Source organism: Danio rerio, chromosome 19 (genome assembly GCF_049306965.1).
Source record: "Danio rerio strain Tuebingen ecotype United States chromosome 19, GRCz12tu, whole genome shotgun sequence".
Taxonomy (NCBI): domain Eukaryota; kingdom Metazoa; phylum Chordata; class Actinopteri; order Cypriniformes; family Danionidae; genus Danio; species Danio rerio.
Genome location: NC_133194.1, coordinates 30,296,670 through 30,321,191, shown reverse-complemented (window position 1 = coordinate 30,321,191; position 24,522 = coordinate 30,296,670). Strand labels below are relative to the sequence as shown.

Sequence of the window (24,522 nt, the reverse complement as noted above, 5' to 3'; positions counted from 1 at the left end):
GAATGATGCATAATGTGGAATTAACATAACTGTGACCAAATCATGGGTTTCAAACAAGTCTAAAAAACTGTGGTTTCCAAACCTGTTCCTAAAGAGCCATTGTCCAATGGAAATTAGTTCAAAATACAATTAAAAACTCCAACCAGGTTTAAAAAAAAAAAAAAAGACCTTCAGACTTATTACAAACTTCCAGGAAAAGATATTCAAGCTAAAATCAGCAGAGCACTGACACAAAACCTCACTTTACTACAGCAAATCAACCAATAGTGGAGCTTTCACAGCCCCAAGTCAAAATAAATAAATAAATAAATAAATAAATAAAAACAGAACCTGGAACAACAGCTGCCCCCAACAGAACACAGACTACAGATCCAGAAGCATATATAAAGGGAATAAGCTGGGAATAAGCTCCCTCCAGGCACAAAGAAATATTGCAGATATACAAGTTGCAACTTAAAAGATGTCAAACTATACAGAGATTTTGACAAATGCAGTTTATTATAACAAGTGTTATAACAAGAAATACATTTGGATGAATTTACAGTTTCAAAGTCAATGTAAAAGTAAAAGTAAATGGTCACACTTTAAAATAAGGTTCTATTGGTTGACGTTATTTAAATGATTTACTCAAATTAACTTTAAATAAACAATACTTGTACAGCATGTATTAAATCACAAATGTTCATTAACTAATGTTTATAAATTTAAAGAAATACAGTAATACATGTATTGTTTATTGTTTGTTCATGGTTGTAAATTAACTAATAAATCCTCACTGTAGAGTGTTACCAACTAAATAAATTGAAGGATCGAACTGAGTCCAGCTTTTGGACTCTGAACAAATAAGAACAATAACAAAATGATAAAAAAAACATATCAAACAGCAAATGCTTTAATCAATATTTAAAAAAAATCTGATAAAATAAAATTACTTTTATTTCTAAATCAGGCCTGATGTTTTTTCCTGACCCATACTAACACTTAACTAACTCGTAGACCCATCACAAGTGCTGCTGACAAGTTCTGTGCCATTAGGGTTGGACTCTGAAGAGCTTTTCTCAGTTTCTGCACCTTCCTGTTCCACAAGGTCCACCTCTTGGCTCAAGCCCTCAGCATCTTCCGTGCTTTCTTCCTGGGTTTCAGTTTGACCATCGTTTCTCTTGCCCTGTTTGTCACGAAACACTTCCACTCCCACCATACGGAGGTAATGGAGACGCTCATTACGTGAGACAAAAGCCCTGATGGATGTTTTTCCCCTCCATCCACACAAATCTATTGGGCACTGAGGAGCATCGAGATCCCTGGAGAGATGAGAAGAAAAAGAGTTAAACCACGTCATCTCTGAATTTAAATATGTAGGGGTATTCACAGGATTCAATCCAAATGTAAAAATTGTATGTGAAAATGCAGAATTTTGCAGTCATTAAGGCTTTACTTTGAACTTGATGAACTATTAATCTGTCAACCATTTGAATGCTTACAAACCATTAAATTGTTTAAAGGTCATAAAATAGTTTAAGTTCACTTCTGAATGTCAGTCTAAAGCAGGCTTACTTGCCCAAAAATGCAGAGCAAGCAAAGTAACAGTATCTTTGTAAATGTTACTCAAAGTATGAGTGAAATTTTGCTCTTTTAAAAGTACTCAAGAGTAGTGAGTATTGAGTATTGTGCTGTGAAAGGCTGATGCATTTGTGCATGTGAAAACGTAATATTCTGAAGTGCATTTAGTGATTGTTTAAGGGCATTTGGTGATTTCAGTCATCATACAGCAAACATCCTTCATTTTCTCATCAGCGACATGCAGTCTAAAACTCTCTCTGGGTCATTGTGGGAGATGATTTTGGGCATATTGGACAATTTGAATGCTTCCAGATGCTGCTTTTATAAAGTGTCCATGTCTTGGGATTGTTCAGTATGATGTGATTAACTTTCTTTGTGCATTTTGATTGGACTGGAATCACAGGTCTGATTTTTCTACTAAGCCAATCACCTTGACCAGCTAGAGAAAAGAAAGAAAAAAGTGACTGCAGAGTGAAAAGATAGAGGCGTAAAAGTACAATACTGCACTAAAAACGTACTCAAAAGAAAGTAAAAGTACACATTTTTAAAACTTTGTGAATTACAATTCCTGAGAAAAACTACTCAATCACAGTAATTTGAGTATTTGTGATTTGTTACTTTGCACCATTGCAGATGAGAGACAGTGAAAACTGTGAAACTGGTGCCTGGAACTACATCTCAGATATATTTACTCGCACTTTACTAGTTTCACACCTGCCTGAGTTTTTATTTTGTTCTGTTGACAAAGAAGATATTCACTAAAGAAGGTTTCCAACATTCTTCACAATATCTTCAGGTTCATAAATAAAATAATAATAATAAATAAAAAAATAAAAAAACTCAAACAGTCTGAAACAAGGGAGAGTAAATGAGAATATTCATTTTTTGGAGGAATCGGCTCTTTAAATTGTAAAACTTAAAAGTGGTGATTAATGTTGAACCAAAATAAGTAGTAATATTAAATCTAACCTTCAAGAGTTCACACTTAGCTGCTGATTGATAATAAGGCCTGTTTGGCATGCTGTCTTGGGAGAGAGCCCTGAGCTCAGAAGATCCTCAAGCCCGGGGTTTCGTCTTGTTTCGCAGACTAAGAAGGTAGTCTGAGCTCAGGTAGGTCTCGAGAACTCCCCTGAATTCATTTTTTCAGGCTGTTCTTTGATCATTAGAGTTTGTGCATTGAAAGCTTAGATCTAAATGCTCATATGCAGTGCCAATTTGGTTTATTAATTTCACCTATACCGCATGTCTTTGGACTATGGGAGGAAACCGGAGTTCCTGGGGAAAACCCACACGAGCACAGGGAGAACATGTAAACTCCACACAGAAATGCCAACTGGCTCAGCTGGAACTCAAACTGGTGATGTTCTTGTTGTGAGGGAACAGTGCTAACAACTGAGCTGCCATGCTGCCCTGTACTAGGTTAATATAGAAACAATGGGGAGGAGTAGGTATTGGGGGATTCTTCAAGACGAAGATTACAAAAGTAAGAAAATCTGGTTATTTATATTGGGTTTGCGTTCTTCTGTTTTGTGAATCATGTGTTGGCTAATATGGGACCAGCCATGGTCAATCATAAGCACGTTATCCTCTCAAAATTAGTTTATGGGGGTCGCAAGTCACTGGCATTGTTATTTTGGGTGTCGCAGGCTGAAAAAATTGGGAACCCCTGTTCTAGATCAGGTAAGGAACTATAATCTCGTTCTAACTTAATAATAAAGAGTCTTTACTGTCGTACCATGGCTGTAGCAGGCTAAAACTCAAGCTTTTATCTAATTATCTAAACTGTTTTTGCATTCTTTTGCTCAGGACGCTAATGGTCTAATACAGTTCAATGACTTGTGCTAAGCTAAGCTAAAAGTGACTTGTAAAATGAAAAAGTGGAGTGTTTCTTTAAACTTCCAGATTTACACATTTTGCATTGGGAAAATTATGCATTTATGTGTATGTATTATGTATTTATATTTTTTGCAGATCACTCTTTTTGCCTAATTCTGCAACTTTTAAATGTATGTTTTATGGCTGTGCATTGTCTCTGTCCTAATAAAATCTAATCCTAATAAATTAAACAAAAACCCAATACAAGAGGAAAAAGAGCCAGCAACTGAGTAACGGGGAGGAGGATGAGAGGAGATGGCAAGACAGGAGAAGGGGGAAGGAAAATGAGCAAATTATTGATCAGCCACAGCACAGACAGCGCCAAGAGCCCTCGTGGTGTGTGACGCCGGTGGTGGTTGGGCCACTTTAAGAGCGCCTGTGATCAGATGGATGGAAAAAGAGAGTGAAAGATGATCAGGCACACTGTGCTGGAACGAGCCGTCATGTTTTCATGTGGGGAGCCAGCAGAAAACGATGACACGCAGAGCCACGCGCCGCTAATCACTGTGACATCAGAGCTGCTCACGGCTCGTGTCACTCACTATGAGGAAACTGTGAATAACAAGTACACATACACACGTCAACGTGAGCGTAAGAGCTTTATGGGGGCTCGTACTAATGAGGAAATAAACTGACATATTTATACATTCCCATGATGCTGTGGGGCTAATTTAGACATGTTGTCTAGCTCAAAACAGATATTCAAGTAATGATGCTTTGGATATAAAATTTAGTGGCTTGTCTTAATTTAAAGAGTTTCTGGGTAAAAGCAACACTTACACTCATTTCATATAATGTTGAGAACAACCTTTATTACTCTGTTATTACTATTTAAAGTAATGACTATAACCGAACATTTAGAAGGCCTTTAAACAACAACACTTTAAACAAAAACGTATGCATTTTGGCCATTTATTTACTGTACATGGCAGGGGCATTTTCGTGGCCTAAAACGCTGATCTTCCAAAAGCGGACTCAAAGATATATTTACAGTGTTCAATTAATATTGTGAAAACAGTGGCATCATGAGCATGCCTGTTGGGTTCAGTCTATAGACATGCATACTTGACAATATTTACTTCACAAATAATTGCCAACCAAACAACTGCAGCCTACAAGTACTGTATTTTTGTGTTGCTCAAGGTCACCTGTACAAAAATAGGGGTGCAACAATACAGACTTCTCACGGTTCAGTTAGATTTTTGGTTTTAGATCAGTTTCTGTATAGAGTATATATGTTCAGTAAAAAACATTGAACCTAACAGTAACTAAAACCATAGGTTCATGAAAACAGTTAGGTTAACTGTAACTGTTAGTTACATAAACTGAAAAATACATTCAACACTGCATAGTGCATATAATCTTCAGTGTATAAAATAGATGAGCAGAATGATTTAATTATCTGTTGTTGTTTGATTGATTGAAGACAGCAGGAATTAGCTTTTGTCTGTATCTGTGGACACAATTTCTCAAATGCTTACATTCCAAGGCATCATTAGGTACGTTTCACTCACCTATTTTTATGCACATTTTTGGATATAAATCGGTTGATGGAAATGCCAAGATGCGCATTCATTTTGAAAATGCACGTAAAAAATACATAGTGTGCATAGAGTAGGATAAACTTTTTATTCGATAAGAAAAGATGCGCATAAACTATGATAGAAACACTTTTACCGCACAAATTTCAGTATGCACATTAAAAAAAGTCATGTGATTTTGTTAGAAGAGATCATGTGATGGTAAAAATGTGTGTAAATGGACAAGCCAGCAGGCTGAACACATTGTAAACCATCTCAAATGATGTTTTGGTTATACTAAAAGGTCTTGACAGCTTCATTATTAGTGTCATTATATTATTAATTACTTTCAGAACTGTCAAGAGCGTCTGTGCACGTTCATTGCTTGTCGACATCACCTTCTGAGGCGCAAGTCATTTATTAAATGAAGAAAAGATTTACACAGCTTCTCCTACTGCAGCAAAGTTCCTTTTTACTGTTGATGTTTGGCGCCAGTTAATCAGGAAGTGACCATTTTTTTTCTCTTTGACTCATTAGATTAAAATGCTGCTTTATTCGCACATCTTTTATGCGATATTCCAGTTTTGCACAAAGTTAATTCGCATTTTTAAATGGAAACATAGCAACTGAATGCATATCAAATTGGACAAGTGGACATAATTATAGGTCATAATGGAGTCTTACCATTGAGACGTAAGATAAGGCATTTCTCAGGGCCCATTTACACTAATGCGTTTTTGTTTTAAAGCGCATAAGTTTTGCTACGGTTACGCCATCCGTCCACACAACGCAGGAGTTTTCGAGCTCCGAAAACAGAGTGTTTTGAAAACGCTGAAGAGGCCGTTTTCATTGTAAAACGCTGCTGCTCCGTCTCAGTGTGGATGGAGGAAAACGGAGACATCTGAAAACGCAGGCGGGGCTGCCAACATTCGCCTATGTGTATTGAACCGTGAACGTTGTGTCGAATGGTTCAATATTATAGAGTATTGTGGCATCCCTAGTAATAAACCAACCTGATTGTCACTCTAGAAAAAACTACTCTATGCTTTATTTGACTTCACCGATCTGTTAAACAGCGTTTCTTTAGATTAGTTTTGTTTTTTAATGCATCAACTAGCCATTTGTAAGTAAACACATCCTTTAAAAAGCCATATTGCTCACATTTTATATCAGTTAAATGTACCATTAAAAGATCATTTTGTTATCGCTAGAAGACTATTATTGATCTAATCTATAATAGAAGCTTGTGACGCAGTTAAATTACATATTTTTTAAATATTAGAAATTGTTTTTTTAAACAGAAAATTTGCTACACAACTATTTAATTAGTTGTTTTAATGCAGTGTCCAGAATAGAAGATAAAGTATATAAATATCAAACTAATAAAAATATATATCTCCTAAATAAAGAAATTAAACACTTAAAAATGCTGAAAAATCTAAAAATGTCAAATGTTCCTTACTGCATTAAAGATGTTTAACACCCAGTGGTTGAACTAGGTATTGCACGCCTGGTACAAAAAAACGAAAGTGCAGGTTGCCAGATTGATAACACCAACAGAAGTGTGCCTGGCTGTCAAGCCTAAAGGCTGATTTAAGTTATGTTTTCTAAATAAAAGCAACGGCACAAGATAGAAGGAATATTTCCATATTAAAAGGAGTTTTTTTCTGATCAACACCTGAAATTTATATTTTAGAAACAAATTCTATTTCTTGCAGCTGAACAACAGGATAAACTGACCATGATCACCTCAGGTACACCTCATGTGCTTTATTCAATGTTAAATGCTAATAAATAGAGTTTGAACACCATTTTACATGACATCTATTGCCATACTACTGAAAGCAGCAGCAGCAGATAGTTAAACTTTAGAACTGTGACTTAATGCAAGCCAACACATATCAGTGATTCAGCATCTACATTTAATGCGAGTTAAACTGAACAAATGAAGTACACTAATTTCCACCAAGGCAGCTTGGGTGCTAAAACATATTTGGCTAAAGTGGCATTGGGCGGGTTAAAAGAACCAAAACAAAGAAAGACATTGCGGCACAGAACACACATTTTCAAAGCAGAATATCAGTACTGTTTTTTTCAGATAAACAGGAATGTTCACTTAGCAAGTTTCCTAAATATCTGCAAACATATAATGGTATTTTAAAGCTTTAGAAGAGTAAGAAACTTATATACAGCACCTTTTACAAAAAAAACTAGGATTGGACTAATTTAATACTTGGATTAAATACACAAAATGTTGACCCAAACAAAAGGTTGGTCCATACAGCACCTTTAAATATTTGAAAAACTAACAAGTACCATCTCTAGAATGAACATCTGCTCAGGTGGATTCCAAACAAGAAATGAGTTACAGAAATATCCCTTACGTGTACCCGTCTACTCGGGGTATTAATCCCATTTAAAACATGAAAGCGACAAACGTGTACTGTGCACCAACGCTGAATAAAAAAAATATAATAAAAATTCAAGACAAAAAACTTCCTAATGTGGAAGAAACATCTGGCATAAACACAAAAGCACGAACATACATGGGTATGGGTGTGTTTGTGTGTAACAAAGAGAGCACGAGCGAGATAAAAACACACACTTTCCATTTGGATTGACTAGTTTTCTACACAGTAAGGGCCATCAACTTGAAACACGACTGTCTGGTGGGCCAAACAATGAGCTTTCTGCTGAGAGAGACAATGAAGAGCTATTTATCTGTGAAGTGGAAGCGGGGTGCATCAGTTCGAGCCCTTTAATTATCAGACAAGGGGCATAATGGCTACAAAGCACTCAATCTCCATTCATTTGTCTCCTGACTGGCTGATGAATGACAGGAGTGCCATCACACAGCCCTGTGTGTACGTACAACACTGACACACAGCTCCTGCCCACCTACTGAACCGACTACCTAGACTGCATTTAAAGACTTTACCTGATGCAGAGACTGATTCAAATGCAGAATTGGTTGTATGGGATGAGTATCTAAAAGCAATGGATTTAAATCCTTGTGTGCTGTTGGGGACATTTTCAACCAATTTGGGGTGATTTTAAGGGTTAATTTTGCCACAATGTTCTCTGTCTTTCAGCAAATGGAATGCTTTTTTGATGACAAATCTTATTGACACAATTTTAGAAAAATGCTTTAAAAAAAATAAAAATCAACAATAGACTAAATGTACTACCCTTTTGTTGTGTTCGTGGCTGGTTTTGCCCCATTGACTTTCATTATAATAAAATTTTTGAAAGCAAAGTCATGACATCATAGGGCGTCACGATCCTCCAAATCCTCAATTCGATTACATTTTCGATTCTAAAGTCACGGTTTGATTTGATTTTTGATTATGCATAATTCATTAATTAATAACGAATACATTTTTGTAGCCTACCTTTTAAACTACCTGACCTGCATGGTCTTTGTTTTACCCGTAAACAAATCATACAGTAAATGAATAAAGGCAAGTTACACACATAATTACTACCTGTCAATCACTTTTTCTGCGGGACTCGTGAATAGGCAGTGATCTGTGTCGTTAAAATGGCATCAGTAAAAAAGGTGCACAACCAACAGGAACCAGCCAACAGTATCTGAGGTGTTTGCTAAAATGACTAAGTACAAGTGAGTGAAAGATTGAAGCAGTCGACTGATCTTCTGACTGCCTGGACCTGCTGTCTCGAGCGCATGGCTGTGTGTGCGTCTGTGTCTGTGTGTGGTCACGTGAAGTGCGTTTTCAGCAGTAGTGAGGATGGAAAGAGGGTTGCTCAGAAATGCTACACGCCACTGTGGATGTCAAATTGTTGTCGTTCTAAAATGCCATTTAAAAACAAAGACATGTTAGTGTAAACACGGCCTGAGTGTGTACTTTTCGCGAGCGGATTTGCAACGGGGGCGGGGGAGAGGTTTGCGATACCGGTGTTGTCTATCTGATGAACCTTAATACGTACATAGCAGAGCTTGCAAAACTGTGTTTTTTTTGTCGACAACACAACCGTTGTCAACATAACTCACTGGAAATCCAAAATGCTTTCACACCGGCGACTTTATTGAAAGAGGAGAGGGTTTAAGCTCTGTCAACGGTTCTCCTGCATCTGCTGTTTAACAAGCACTTCAACAAGCGTGTTTTTTTCCTGCTTGGCAAGCCAAGCTGACATGACATGGGGGCGTGGCAGCATCGACGATTCTATTTTTTGATTCGATAATCGAAATAGAGCATACATTTCGATCGATTTAAATTTAAAATCGAAATCGTGACACCCTTATGACATCACATAGTTATTTATGTAAAATGATGTAAAAATCGTTTATGCACATTTAAAAGAGGTGTTGTACAACGATTATGATGTCTCTGATTTAAAAAAAGATGTGACTTATTTAGTGAGTCACGTGACCGCGAATCAGTAAAATTTTAGTTTAGAACCACCCAAATAAATCAATGGAGAGTGAATCATTCCAGGAATGGCAATGTGATAGTAGAGGTCCTACAATCATCTGTAATGCAGCAAATACAGTAGATTATTGTCTCGTCCTGCAGCCCCTCCACTTTGTGAACTACAGAAGACTTTATCATAATCTGGACTGACAGCGAATTGGTTTTAATATTCCTAAAACGTGGTGCTGAAGTCTCGCCAAAGACTACAGAATACACATGACATGTCATTTATATATATTTTTTTTTTTTGAATGGGGAAAATTTTAACGGTCAAAATGGTGAATAAAGCCCCGTCTTCTAGCACAGGAGCCAATCATAGATCGCTATATAGTGATTAACTCCCACCTTCTTGTACAAGAGCCAATCATTGATTGGTATAAACTGAGGATTCTCTGGGGGAGGGGCTCTGAACAGACATGAGTTTCTGCAGATTTTGTGAGATTTGGATGTTTAGAAATGAAACTAAAGACAGAGTTGCTGTTTAACTTTATTGGTGATTCCTAAAATGAAATTCAATCATAAACTTGGCAAGCAGTTTTGGAAAATTTGGCATTTCCCCATTCAGACAGAATGCCCGAGCATGGTGCCCAAGAGGTGTTTCAAAGCTGGCTGCCGAGTGAAATGACTTGCCTTAAAGGGACAAGTTTTGGTTGAGAATATATTAAATTATATTACAACGATTGTCAGTTATTTCTGTTTAATTGATGTACAACTGCTAAATTGTTGATGTGATGTTTGAGTATTTAAGTTGATGTCTGCATTATTATAATACAAACGTATATTGTATGGCTATAACGCAGCACATTTGCAGTGCTGCTGATGAGACTTTATTACGTTATTTGTATAAACGTTATTTGTTCATTATAGAACCACACGTGCAAGAGTCGTATGAAGCAGCTTTATTTCAACCTCCTAGTAACTTTTATATTGGTGTCTTCATTGTTTGATTTGTGAGCAATCAACATTATGCTTTTACAACTTATATTGTAAACTTTTCTTTAATTATTATTTTGCGCAAGCGTCTGCTTATTTGATGTATGTTTTTTTTTTCCTTTTGATAATACTATTATTTGATGATGAATATATCCAATCCAGGTAAACACCATTAATTTAGTCCATTATGTTTTTATTTACAGTTATTGGACATCAATAGTGTTCATATACATACGAGACGATTGGCACCATAACATTAATTTGTGCAACGGTTCTTAATTACAATTTATCCACCATTTATTTGTTCAAAACCTATTTGAGGTTCTTTTGTTGAACAAAAACATTTTGAAAATTGTTGGTTGCTGGCACCAATTGCCTTTCCTAGTGATATTTTGTTCCTACTAAGTCAATGGGTCCTAACAACTAGCATTCGTCAAAAAATCTTTTTTTCATTCAAGATAAGAAACTCAAATCACAATGGAGTAAATGATAAGGTTATTTATCTTTTTTTTTTCTAGAAATAAAATCTTTAAGGATTTTTCCATACTATCATATCAACACACAACAAAATATTGTTTAACTACTCTTTTTTAAAAAGTGTGATGTCTGCCATGCATTTGATTTAGAGCTCCTGTATTTGTATTATATATCTGTTTCAATCCCAGTTTCCCATATTGGTCTACTGCCTACATGGACAACTAGCCTTTTCCAGCTTTCTAGGTACAGAATTTATGAAGTTATGGTCTGTCATACAAAAGAACAGCTTTAAGAAAGACAGTAGACTAGTTTAGAAATCAAGTCCAATCAATCTTCTTGAGTTTTTTGTTAGAGAAATACAGTTAACAAAAATAAATAGTACTTACTTTGGATCTGGTAGGTATCGCAAAACAATGCTGCCCATTTCTACAAAGGAAAAAAAAGAAGAACTTTTTAGAGCAGTGTATTATGAAAGGGATTAAAAGGCAAAGTAGGCGATTTGATTTAAAAACTATTTTTTGTAATGCTGGATGAAAGTCTCTTCACATCCCAACAGCACTCATAACATTAAGGGGTCTAAATGCAGTTTTAACATAGAGTCAAAGAGCACCCAGTCACACTCTTGGCATTTTAAAAACACAGAGCTCTCAATGAAAAATGCCTGTGGCTCAGGATAAAACGTGTCGCTGGACATATGTCCTTATGTTAATACTAAAACATTACACAATTGTCCCACTGGTTAATTTATATTAATTATTTTATACATCATGGTAGGGCTGTGCCATTTAGGGAAAATATCTAATTGGGATTTTTTTGCCAGTTGCGATTTGACTTATGATTTAATTTTGTAGTCAAGGTCCAGCTAAATAATCTGTAAGCTGTGGCAACAATTCTGCAACAGCTCTTAAAAATGACCTGTTTTTGTTGGGTGTCTGTGACTTTAAAACCAAAACATTCCCATAATACAAATGCTAGTTTTCTTTGATATTAATTTGTCTATTAATGCTTCTAAAGCAGCAGATGCCATCATCCCACTCATCCGTGCTTTCCTGTTTGTTTTCTTTTTTATTGTGGCCGTAGTTCAATTGCACAATTCTGATAGGGCAGAACGAAAGTGTGCTCACTCAACTGGCAAGTAAGACTGTCACACAATAAAATAATATTTTATAACAAGTTGTTTTGATAATGTCAAGTTATGGTCACAGATTGTGATGTATTCAAGTAAAAATGTCATAAAAACATCCCAAACAATGTCCTCATTGCATTTAAAGGGACATAACTAAGCAAATGACACTTAATGACAGTTGTCATAAGCATGCATAAAATCTCATTCACATTTATCACGTCACATTATGATTATAAAGATGTCTTATGATCAAGTCAAGCGATTCCAAAATGTCCAATATTTTGAATCTGGAGCAAGCATCTTGAGAGGACTTTTGAGAACTTAAAGCCAAAATCCAGAATGATACCTAATTTGACGCATTTTATAAAACAGAACATAAGGTGGCACATGATTGTGAAAAGCTTGGAAAAACAGCATGATGGAACTCTTCTTCCTCTTATATCAAGATTGGACAGAACCAGTATTTTCTTTCATATTTCTTTTTAAGAAACAATACAAAGATGCCATTCATCAATTTATAATACAGACAATTAGGATTTAGTGTGCATTATTTATGTTGTGACAAATTTCCAGATGACAATTACGAAAAAAGCACATGCATACAATTTTCAGATCAATTTCAGATTACAAACACTGCAAGAACAGAAGGCATCATTAGGACACTGACCAAGTTTCTTAGCCTGCATGTGAGCTTCATCTCCAAGTTTGCTGAGGAAAGGGTTTTCCTGTGTGAGCAGAACTTTCACGTCCTCCACACTGATGTTGATGATTCGGGCTCTGATATATGGGCACAATGTGTAAACACCCTAAAGAAAGACAACAGACAACTCACTTTTCTATTACATACAGCGTACAAACACAAGTACCGCTTTTGTGTTGCACACAAATCTCTTATTAAATCAGCATTGAAAAGCAGCAGCAGACATATTTGAATCTATTTCTCCAACTATGGGAACATAACAGATCATCCTCAAGCTAAAAATCAATGCACTGTTGTGGAAAACGGTAATGAAAGTTCCCTCTGGAGCTGAGAGACAGGCAAGCTGAGGTTATTAACGGCACATTAAGATTAACTGGTTTCCCTATAGACCACTGAACCTAGTTTTTGAGCAAAAAAAACATCTGAGAAAACTGAGTGTTTCTTTAATTATAGGCCGATTACCGCAGTATGACTTAATTTCCAAAGCCTTTTTGATTAAAATCACATGTGAAACGCAACCATTATGTCTTGCAGAAATAGCTCTAGGATTAAACTTCTGTTTCTTTAATCTCTACTTAAAAGAGATCTCTTTAAAACCATTTACTACAGGTACATTTATTAAAGATTGTCCAGTACCAATTTACATCATAACATTTCATATTTAATTTATGTGTTGCATATATAGAATAATTAAAATATGGTTATGGCCCAATGTACGTGCTTGTGTTATTTTGCTTGTGCACTCCCTCTCTCTCTGTCGGTCAGTTTCCTATTCGTTTGTGGATACATCAGTCATCGTTAATCTATGTGACAGCATCACCTTCGCTGCCAATGAGAAAGGAAGCTCAAAGTTTAAAGGGACATTAGCGTGGAAGCTCGCTCTCCTAATTTTTGCCTTGCTTGCTTTTTTGCTATGAATGTTTTTTGGCTTGTGTTATGTTGATTTATTGTGTTGACTTGACTTTAGAGTTTGATTCAGTTATCGTCTCAGTTGTTGTACAATTTTACAATATTTCACGACTAGGGATGTAATGATTCACCTGACTCACGATTTGATACTCACGATACTAATCTCACAATTCAGTCACAATTTTTTAAACTAAATTATTTGAGAAAAATTTAAGGTGAACGAGAGCCCTTTCATTTTTCTCAAATGCTACACATTTTTTTTTACAAAATAAAATCTTTTGTGCAATAAATAAATTAGAATTTTAAAACAAAACCCAAATAAAAAGTAAAGACTCCTTAACATAAACAAACTAAAACTGTGACTGCGATAGCATTTGACATTTTTTTGAAAGAAATATCAGAATATCTATGTTTTCTAGTATAAGCTGAGGTCTTTCCACATTTACAATGTCCCCTGCTGATGAAAAAACTCTTTCACTGGGGACTGAGATGGCTGGTATGGAGAGGAAAGCCTGTCCTAAACCAGAGATCAGTGTGTACAGAGGTGGTCAATAAGCCCTCTGATTCAGGAGACTGTCCACTAGCATCAAATACTGATTATAATATAAAATATAACTAGCTAAATATTAAGATATGCATAAACTAAATTTAAAAAGCTAGGGTAAAAAAGAAACAATCTAATACCTGGTTCTACAACAGCACAGCTTTCTTATTTAGTCTGAAAAACATCTCACTTTCACCATGAAAACACTGATGCATTATGTGATATCCTTAACGTTAGCATTCGTTAGAGCTCGCGGAGCTGCCAATCCTCTGCTCCGTGTGGTTTGGTCTATTAAGAGCTTTTTACGCACAGATGTCTGTGACGGTAGTTTTTTTTTTTACTGTGGCTGCATTATATTCGTTGTTTTGTTAGCTGTCATTTTACTCTGCCGCTCTACCTCTTGCTTGCCGCTGATGTGCAGGTAAAGCGAGTTTGTGCCTGTAACCAGCACCCCCTCTGTTTAAAACATGTATCGCGATTCATTCAGCATTTGTACCGGTTTAAACAGTTGTAGATTATAATTATAATGATTTTCAACTGACTCACAGTGAATTGTTATAACCCTATTCACGGCCCCTGATCGTCAGTTTTTAGAAATCCCTTGGAAATTGAGGAGTTTAGATGTCCCGTGACCTACATCTTGCAACACGCAGAAAATTCAAATGTTTATACAGTTTTTTTCATGCAATTTAACATGCTTTTTTTTCTACAGCACATTGTGTTTTGCCTCATGATAAGAGCATTGTGTTCTGTGTCCTGACAGGCTTTAGACCATTGTCAATCAATCTCCTTTATGCTGTGTCTCCTGTACAGTACAAAATGTCTTCAGCTCGCCAAATTTACAGAAAAATGTGAAAATGTTAATGCTTGTCTGAGAAAAGTGTATAAATTGTGTAGTGAGGGGTTTTATAGCCTTAAAACCTCTATAATAATTGAAAAAATAAAGCGGACTACTTCACGAATTTGGCCTACTGTGGGTTATTTTTTAGAACGTAACTCCCAAAAACAATGAGGGACCACTGTACACACATGCCTAAAAGTGAGCACCGCTCGCTGTTTTATACGCATTTTTGTTAGAAGCATAGATCTATTTTATTTATTTTCTATTAAGCAGTTTAGAGGATAATTTTCAGCCAGTTTGGGGTTTTTGTTAATATTGCTTTCTTTTATTTGGTGTCACTTGAAATCCTCTTTCCCTGAACATCATACATTAACTGATTTATTTTATTTTTATGATATACGCTAACTTGTACATAGTATCTTGCTGTTTGAATTCTTTTCACTTTTCTAAATAAATTAAATTATTTTCCTATTTTGTCACCTACTCTCATCAAATTGAGTCACATCAAATTGTTACCTCTAACCCCTTGAGCTAAATCTTAAAGACATAACAAACTGTTACACTTTCTGTACCTTTATTTATTTTATTTTTTTTACAAACTATTGTTTTAAAACACCCACCTCCTGTGCCAGTCTGAAAGCACAACCAAACTGTTCTCCATCATTATTTCTGGACAAGACTTTCACTCCTGTGTTTATAACCTGCAGAAATAAAGGCAATTCAGACATGAACAAACAAAAAAACCTATCTATATCTGCAACTGTAGACCGCTACCTATAATAATAATAATAATAATAAAAAAATAATAATTATAATAAAACCACCAACAACAACTATTATTATTATTATTATTAGTAGTAGTAGTTTCAGCAACAGTAGTAATTAGTAGTCACTTACATGTAATAATTACATCATTGTTATATAATAGTACATACATTGCTATTATGAACATTATTAGAGTAGCAAAACAACAAATACATATACTACTACTACTACTACTACTACTACTACTACTACTACTACTAATAATAATTATTATTATTATTAACAACAACTACTACTATTATTATTAATTTTATTATTATGATTATTATTTGTAGTAGTGGTAGTAGTAGTAGTATGAACAACAGTAGTAATTAGTAGTCACTTACTTGCTACTTGAAATTATTACATCATTGTTTTATTAGGGAATCAGAGAGAGAAATGTAAAAACTTTTAAAACTATTTTAAGATTTATTTTAAGACCCTTTCCACACATTTTAATATTCATAGATAATTTTGGTTTCAACGAGTGACATAATAATTTGTAGTACATTTACTAACTACTGATTGTAAGAAACAATATTAATATAATAAATAAATACGCCAATCCAGAAGGAGGTGCCAATAGACCAGCAGGAATAACGGTGTTACCTTGGTTACTGGAGTAAACAAAGCAGTGTGCAGGTTTTTATCGATTTCATAAACGACACAGCATCCCAATATTCACAGATTAAATTCAGGCAAACTGTAGCATATATACATGATATAATCAAAATGATACACAATTTAACATCATGCAAAAAAGTATTTAAGACTTTTTAATAACTTTTAAGGGCCTCAAATTTCTCTAAATTGATTTATCAACTTTAAATACTTTGAGACCCTTTGTGTACATAATAAACAATGAATACGTATCAGTGTCCAAACACCATCTTACAATAATTAATTCCTCATATCCCAAATACTCCACCAAAAGGTTTCTACAGTGCGGTTCTTTGTTCTAGTGTAACTCCAGTGATGTCTGTTTACATCAGCAGCAGATGGTTGTTTCATACTTGATGAATGTGAAGGCACTAGAGCGCAGATAGAGATGAGATCATAGTGAAGCTGCTGTCCCCATCTGCCTGAACGCCAGCCTCAATCACTGCTAGCACTGATAAACGTACGTGTGTGTGTGTGTGTTTGTTTCTTGCCTTCATTCGTTCACTGTTGTTCAGAAGGACATTGCGCAGCTCTTTGGAGACCATGTACAGGTGCCTCTTCTTCCCTTCATGAGTTCGAGTCAACACATTAAGCTTGGGGAAATCTGGAGAAAGGTCATAGAAAGATCTGGGGCAGACAAAGAAATATACACAGATGAGCCACTGCATTATGAACATCCAATTCTGAAGCAATGAGGGCATTTTGCAAATGAATGGTGATTAGTTCAAATGGACAATTATGTGGCACATTTTATTTTAAGCAATATAACAGTTATTACACCATATAATGACTAAATTAATACAATAAATTTTATATGTGATATAGACCTTTTTCATGGCTGCTGCATGGAGGGCGCCCTAGCAATCAGCTTCTTCCGGTAGAATGCTAAAAACTTCTGTTTACAGCGTGTACAACTGGTAATTTTCGCTCCGAAAATGGGTTTCAATAACGTTTTTATTGGATAACAGAGTGTTTTTGTGACACACAACTTAGAAATGTGTCTGTTAAAGCCATTATAATCTAGATAAACGTTCTCCTAGTTCACGTGTCTGCCGTCAGAAATACAGTGTGTGTGCGTTCCCGGCCTGTCAGCTGTTAGCTCAGCGGCTCTTTAACACACACACGCACATGCACAGAGAGAGAGAGAGAGAGAGAGAGAGAGAGAGAGAGAGAGAGAAACAGAGAGAGAGAAAGAGAGAGAGAGAGAGCAAACCAGAGTACTGGCATGAAACTTAACAGGTAAGAAAGTCGTGCAATTTACAAAAATGACCAATAAAAGTCTGTTATTGATACTCTGCTGGCTGATTTGCTGTTAATTCTAATCGCGAGCCGTTTGTGTTTTATTTCATGTGTTGTATTCACCACGTTGTGTTTTTCTGTCATTTTGAAATGACACTAGTCTATATTTTCACTTTGTCACAGTTATTAAATCAGTGTGTCAGTGGCAGAGTACAGGCTACGTGTGTGTGTCAAACATTTTGGTGAATTACATTTGTTTGGGCTGGTTATATATTTGAAATAAAGAGAAAATGTTGACTTTAGCGATGACGAGGCTTCATTTAAACTGCAGAAGATGCTGTCTGACAACGAGGGGAAAATGCCTTACAGCAGCTGTTTTCCATCCTATTAGATCGCATTTCTTTAAATGATCAGTTCAAGAGACGGTGCTGATGGACAACAGTATTAGTTCAAAGAGGATAAAAGCAGGTAAAATAGATTAAAATTATCGTTTCAAAGCCGTCCAAATGTGACACATCAGCTGCCGACCGGAAGTTCTTCGCATTCTCCTTGCGCATACACGCAAAGCTTAATGGGTTATTTTGCGTTCCAAGAAAAAGGTCTATGCAATGAATACACATCAGTCTAAACACCATCTTTCAATAATTAATTCCTCATATCTTAAACATTTAAATTAATTGCTAGTGTGTACGTGTTTACATTGCGGTTCTGTGTTGCGTCACAATGCAGTGTGCATGCATGTAACCAGCTTTCGGTCAGTAGTTATTTGTGTATGAACAGAATGCTTATAAATTTCACAAAATCTGGCCTCCTTTTGTCTGTTACCTTGACTAAAGCTCTATGAACTAATGCATCATTTGTATGTAATGTTTTTATATTCTTATCATCACACTCTGCAATTTAAACAGATCTTTGTAAACTAGTCTGAGAGATTGTTTGTGATGTGGTTAGGTTTATTTTTATTCATTTTATTTCTGTCTTTATATAATATGTGGACAAAATATGTAAAATGAATCATTTTTCTTGAATTGGTCTTTTCAATAAAAACTTATTAAAGGACTTTTTTTTTAAAACGGTGAATATTTATCTGGGTTTCAATGAAGACAAATAGTGATGGCAGTGTTTCTTGAAACTTACATTGTACAGAGGCACACCTTGTGTTCAGGTGTCACTGTAGAACAGTGGTCCCATACTCAATTCCTGGATGGCCAAAGCTCTGCATACTTTAGGCCCTGTTTAAACTAATTTAGTTTTAAAACGCAAAAGTTTTGCTAAAAACTTTAAAATTTAACTTTTTGGAAACGCTGAAGAGGCCACTTTCATTTTAAAACACTGCAGCTCCATGTTAGTGTGGATGGGGGAAAACGGAGACATCTGAAAACGGAGGTTGATTGAGTTTTTTTCCTCAATATTAAGTAACCTAAATAAAAAAGTTCAGTCTTGCATCCTCTCCTTGTTAGTTCAGACTATGAAGTTTGATATGGAAAACAAACTCCCAAGGAAAGGTCAGGTAAATCTTCAAAGGGAACAGTGTACTGTATAACATCATTTACATCACCCTGGCTACGTAGTTTTACTTTAACAATAAAATGAAAACATGATATGAGAACTGCCTATTTTCATTTTGAAATTAGCAACTTAACAGGCACTGAAAAAGTTGAGGCGTTGTGGTGTAGCTTCATATTTATAGGAACGTTATCTTCACTATATGCATATTAATAATAAAACTGCCTCATTTCATTTTCATTTAAAATGTGAAATATACCCTCTTTTTTGTTGAAAATCAGTTTAATAATCAGTAATAATGGCCATTATAAAAGTATAGTAGTCCCTTTATTAATCCGGGGTCGCCACAGCGGAATGTACCGCCAACTTATCCAGCACGTTTATACTCAGCGCATGCCCTTCCAGCCTCAACCCATCTCTGGGAAACATCCACAAACCCTCATTCACAAACAAACGTATCTTTGCGCTTAGCCAAAACACGTTACCCGAGAACAAGTAATAGATTCAAAAGACCAAAGTCGGGAAATGTGTCGTTAGATAGACAACAAGAATGAAATATCACGTTATTGTCACAAATATAGTGATATTAGATTTAGCGGTAGATCCTTGATGAACAGTCTGACGTGCACAGCTCTCATCGCTGCAGTGCATGCCACCGTGTGTGTGTGGTCACGTGATGAGCATTTTCAGCAGCGTAGTGTGGACGGAGATCTGTTCAAAAATGCTGGGTAAAACGCCAGTGTGGACGGGGATCGCTTTTATTCTAAAATGCAGTTTTAAATCTAAAACATATTAGTGTAATCGTGGCCGCCTTATCTCCAACCAACTCCAACTCACACCTGCTTAATAGTCTCTAGCAGTCTTGAACACCTTAATTAGTTGGATCAGCAGTGTTTAATAAGGGTTGAAACAAAACTGTTCAGAGATGCGGCCCTCCAGGAATCGAGTTTGAGACCTGTGCTGTAGAGAGTACGTGTCGAAAGTGGTAAACAGATGGTCCAACAATTTTTTTTTTTTTTTTAAATGTCACCCAGCTGCATTTGATGCATATCTCAGAGATGATCATTTATTGTCCACCGCCTCTGCAATGCTACAGTGCAACAAATCACCAGCAGCTAATATTGGTGACCAGGGCAATGTCTCAGATCTTCAAGAGTCCTCTGCTTAAAAGGCTGTGTAGACAATGACTCAAACATCCTCATGCTACCTACACACAGTCGCCTACTACACATGGACTCAAGATCATCAAGATTAAACCATTGAGGATTGGAAAAAAAAAATTCTGATTTGATGAACCAAGATTCCTGGTTCAATCAATCAACAGCCAGGTGTAGATATAGCGATTAATAGGTGTGGCACATAGATACATGGTCTAATGACACAAGCCCATGTCAGAGGTTTTACCCCATGGACCATGTTTTCTTGGAAAATTTTTGGACCCATTATGCCACTATTCCTGACAGCTGTCAGTATCTGAACATTGCTGCAGACCAAGTGCACTCATTCATGGCAACAGGATAAGGCGCCATGCCAAACTGTCAGAATCATCAAGAATGCTTTAAGGAACATGCAGAAGAATTCCACTCAATTTCTTGGTCTTCAAATTCACATGACATGAAAATGGTGGTTAAATCTGGAAAAGAGAGTTCATGCCTCAACACCACCCTTAACCAGCAATATGCATAAGCTGCAGGACTTGCTGTTGACAAAATGAAAATAAAGCCTCACTAAATAAATAAAGAAATAAATATATGGTCAGTGTTTTGAAGGCTAAAGCAAATTCTGCAGGTTATTAGGTATGTGGACATGGTTTAATGGATCTGTGAAATTGCAGTATGGGAGATACAAACTTAAGAATATAAAAATCACAATATTTTGTGGACCTTCTTACAGTAATATGATTATCAAGTGTATTTACATGGACAATCAGTAATTGAATTATTCTGTTATTCTGTATAAGTCAATATTATGACTAAAACAACAATACTCCATTTGATTTGTGTTAGTTTTTGAGTATGACTTTAGTTGGATTAAGGTAATCAAAATCTGTGCATTTAATCAGAGTTTTGTATTAAATATTTTTGCCCATGTAGACATACTGGATGATGAGAATTTAGATGTACTGAAAGACTTTTTTTTATACAGAATTAAAATATTTACAATTTGTTTTAACCAAAATAGGACATAATGAGTTTATATGAATAATGTTTCATTCATACTGTTCAAACTAGGGGACTCATGGAACAACAACTCCACATATGCATCACAGAAGTAAAGACAAACACTTAATTTGATCAAACATCAAGTAAATAAACACATGAATAATAGTTCATGATATGCTGGGAGTTTTATAAGAATCTAATGCATTTTATAATGCGATGCTAATCACAGAATTTATCAACGTATTAAAATCAATTTTTTTTATAAAAGGATGATTTTTTCCATTCTATGAAATGAAATGTCTGGCCACAAAAAATATCAAACAAAGATATTACGAAGGGAATTTGAAGTAAATCTTTGTTTGTAAACAGACTGATCTGTATTCTGTATCACGCATGTGCTACTTCAATGCATTTATTCATTGCAAAGACAATGATTGAAATCAGAATGTAAGTTATTGCTATTATTATAGGAAGACTAATCATTGTTGGAAGAACCAACATTTTTACCAGTATACTGCAAGCATAAGACTTTGCCCATCCCTAATGGTTAGACAGAAGTGCAAAAATAAAAAAACGAAAACACGCACATATGCCCACAGCGCTGGAAATGCTACGGCATATGGAGCAGAGGCGTTGTCTCCAACAAGTCAAAATGGCAGGTTGCCAGCGCTGTGGCACTGTGCATCTGTGTGAGAAAATAAATAACATTCATCTCAAACAAAAGAGCGAGTCACAGCAACTGAATGATCATGATCCTATCAACCATTCATCTGATTGGCCTCATAGGATGTATAGCAAAATAACACAAACCCTTTTTTTACGCACATAAACAAAAGGCTCCAGCCTACTCAAAAGCATATTTATTCAGGCATGGAGAGCGCTGACAAATACTGCAGCAAGATGTGCATGTGTGTGTTTGCAAAAACAGAGTACTGATAATTGTAATAATGATCATCATAAAAGCTACTTATAGTGTGAGTGGTAATCATTTTAATGTTGGTATTAGTAGTATTATTAATATTATCAAGATCATTTTTGTTGGTTATGTTTCAGGCTTAAAGAAAATAAAATTTAAATAAATTAAAGGAAAACAGGAATGTGACCATTGATAATATAATATAATATAATATAAAACAATACAATATAATATAATACAATATAATATAGACATCAACACTCGCTAACATGCCAAATTATGGTAGATTTCAGCTGTGGCGGGTTAGACAGCCACTCCCACAGCCACTTTGGTGATTTTTAAATTGTAGTTTTCTTAAAAAGCAGAGTTAAACAATAGGGTTGGCTAAATGGCCCAGGGCCAGCATGAGAGGAGACAAAAATGAATCGATGAATACCGAATGAGAGGATGGTCATGCGCACGTGGAGACTATCCTCGTCCACTGACGAGAGCTTTAGTGGCTTCAGCGCGCACAGGTGATGTGACTGCTTAAAAGCCTGCACGCTCACTTCTCTTTGTGCGAAGCATCCGTGCCTGGAAATGCAACTTGTGCGATTGGTTCACTTTGACACAAACTGGACAAAAACTGGACCCACAGTCCTGCTGCTTTTAATAGCTGGAGGTTTTATTTCTTTTTTATTTCTTTTTGCAAGCAGCAGTGGTTGCTGCTTTCGCTTTACCCATTCTTTGAACAGATTAATAACGTTAACCATGTATGTGATCATCCTTTCATTACAGCAAAAGGTATGTTTTTTCACCTGATTTCTTTTGCTAAAAGTTATTTTTGTTAATATGGTTTAATTTTGCTTTACAATAACACTGCTTTAATATGAGATTAACTCTCTATTTATATAGGTAACTGAAAGTTTTTTTTTATTATACAGCTTATACTTATATAGTATTTTTTATATTTAGCTTGTTTTGACACATTATTTAAATTTCTTGGCAACTAAATATTTATTTATTTTTGGTATGGTTAGAGAAAATTTAAGAAAAAAGGGGTAAATGCTGAGTGTTGAGCACTGAAAAGTCATGTGAAATAAAAACTAATTGTAACACAACATTATGAAACCACAATCCATTTGCTCATGCTTATCAAGCAAGGTGAAATAAGTAAGATGTCATGTGGCCATAACAGAACTTTAAAATCAAGTAATTTTAGCATGGCAAAGTCAGATTTATGCATATATAAAATACATTTTACCAACAACAAATTGTGTCTAGTGAAAATGGCGATGGCTAGTGGAGTTGAAAAACTACTAGCCACAATGCCCAGTGGTCAAAAAAGTTAATGTCAAGTCCTGATATAATATAATATAATATAATATAATATAATATAATATAATATAATATAATATAATATAATATAATGTAATATAATGTAATGTAATGTAATGTAATGTAATGTAATATAATATAATATAATATTGCAGCTGGAAGGGCATCAGCTGCATAAAACATATGCTGGTTAAGTTGACGGTTCATTCCACTGTGGTGACCCCAAATTAATAAAAGTATAATAATAATAATAATAAAAATAATAATAGATATTATAATACTATAAGTAGGTATTAACAAAGTATTTACAAAAGATAATTTTTTAGAACACCTAAACACAAAATGTTTGTATTCTGAATAATATAAAATAATAATTATAACAGTAAATGATAAAGAAAAAAAATCACCATGTTTTAAAATCATGAATGTGGCCACTAATGATTTTTTCTTTGTCATTTACTGTTATTTTATTTAAAAAAGATTCATGTGAATGGCCACTTAGAAAGTATAACATAATAGATGATAATTTACATAAACAACAGCAATCCAGTCTAGATTTATTCAGGCATGGTGAAGACAGACAAATACTGTAGCAAGATGTCAGAGTGTAAAACAGTTTTGAGTTGTATTGAGCAGCGAGGCTTTGTAAATGGAGAGGAAAAGCACTCACTGGATGGGAGGAAAGATGGGGTCGTCCTCTGTCAGAAACACAAAAGGATCCTCTTTGAAGCCGAATAGTTTCATCTTCTTTGGAGGAGGAGGGCTGGAACAGACAGAGCTAGTCAATGGGGAGAAGCTGAGCCAGAATTGCAGTATCACACACCATCCACTAGGAGACACTGAGACCAGCAGAACTACTTATGGGCTGAAAGTGAATATTGCAGGAGATGGATTGTTAGTAAAAGGCATTCGAGATGCTAAGGCTATTGTTTGACAATAACTGGGTTTTTACATTTGCTAGTAACACATAGGTTGCATAAAATCAAGGGGTAAAGTTCAC

General features: G+C 35.4%; 1 protein-coding gene across 2 annotated transcripts in view; it reads right to left on the bottom strand.

Annotated features, from left to right (window-relative positions):
* Positions 1 to 479: 479 nt before the first annotated feature.
* Positions 480 to 24,522, bottom strand: part of nsun2 (NOP2/Sun RNA methyltransferase 2) — a 43,688-nt gene continuing 19,645 nt past the window's right edge. Inside the window, 6 exon segments of one of the 2 annotated variants that reach the window (NM_199711.1) lie at positions 480 to 1,301; positions 11,185 to 11,224; positions 12,592 to 12,730; positions 15,539 to 15,619; positions 16,874 to 17,009; positions 24,193 to 24,285. In NM_199711.1, the coding sequence (NP_956005.1) occupies positions 986 to 1,301; positions 11,185 to 11,224; positions 12,592 to 12,730; positions 15,539 to 15,619; positions 16,874 to 17,009; positions 24,193 to 24,285 (805 nt within the window). In that variant the 3' untranslated portion in view covers positions 480 to 985. 2 annotated transcript variants of the gene reach the window in all.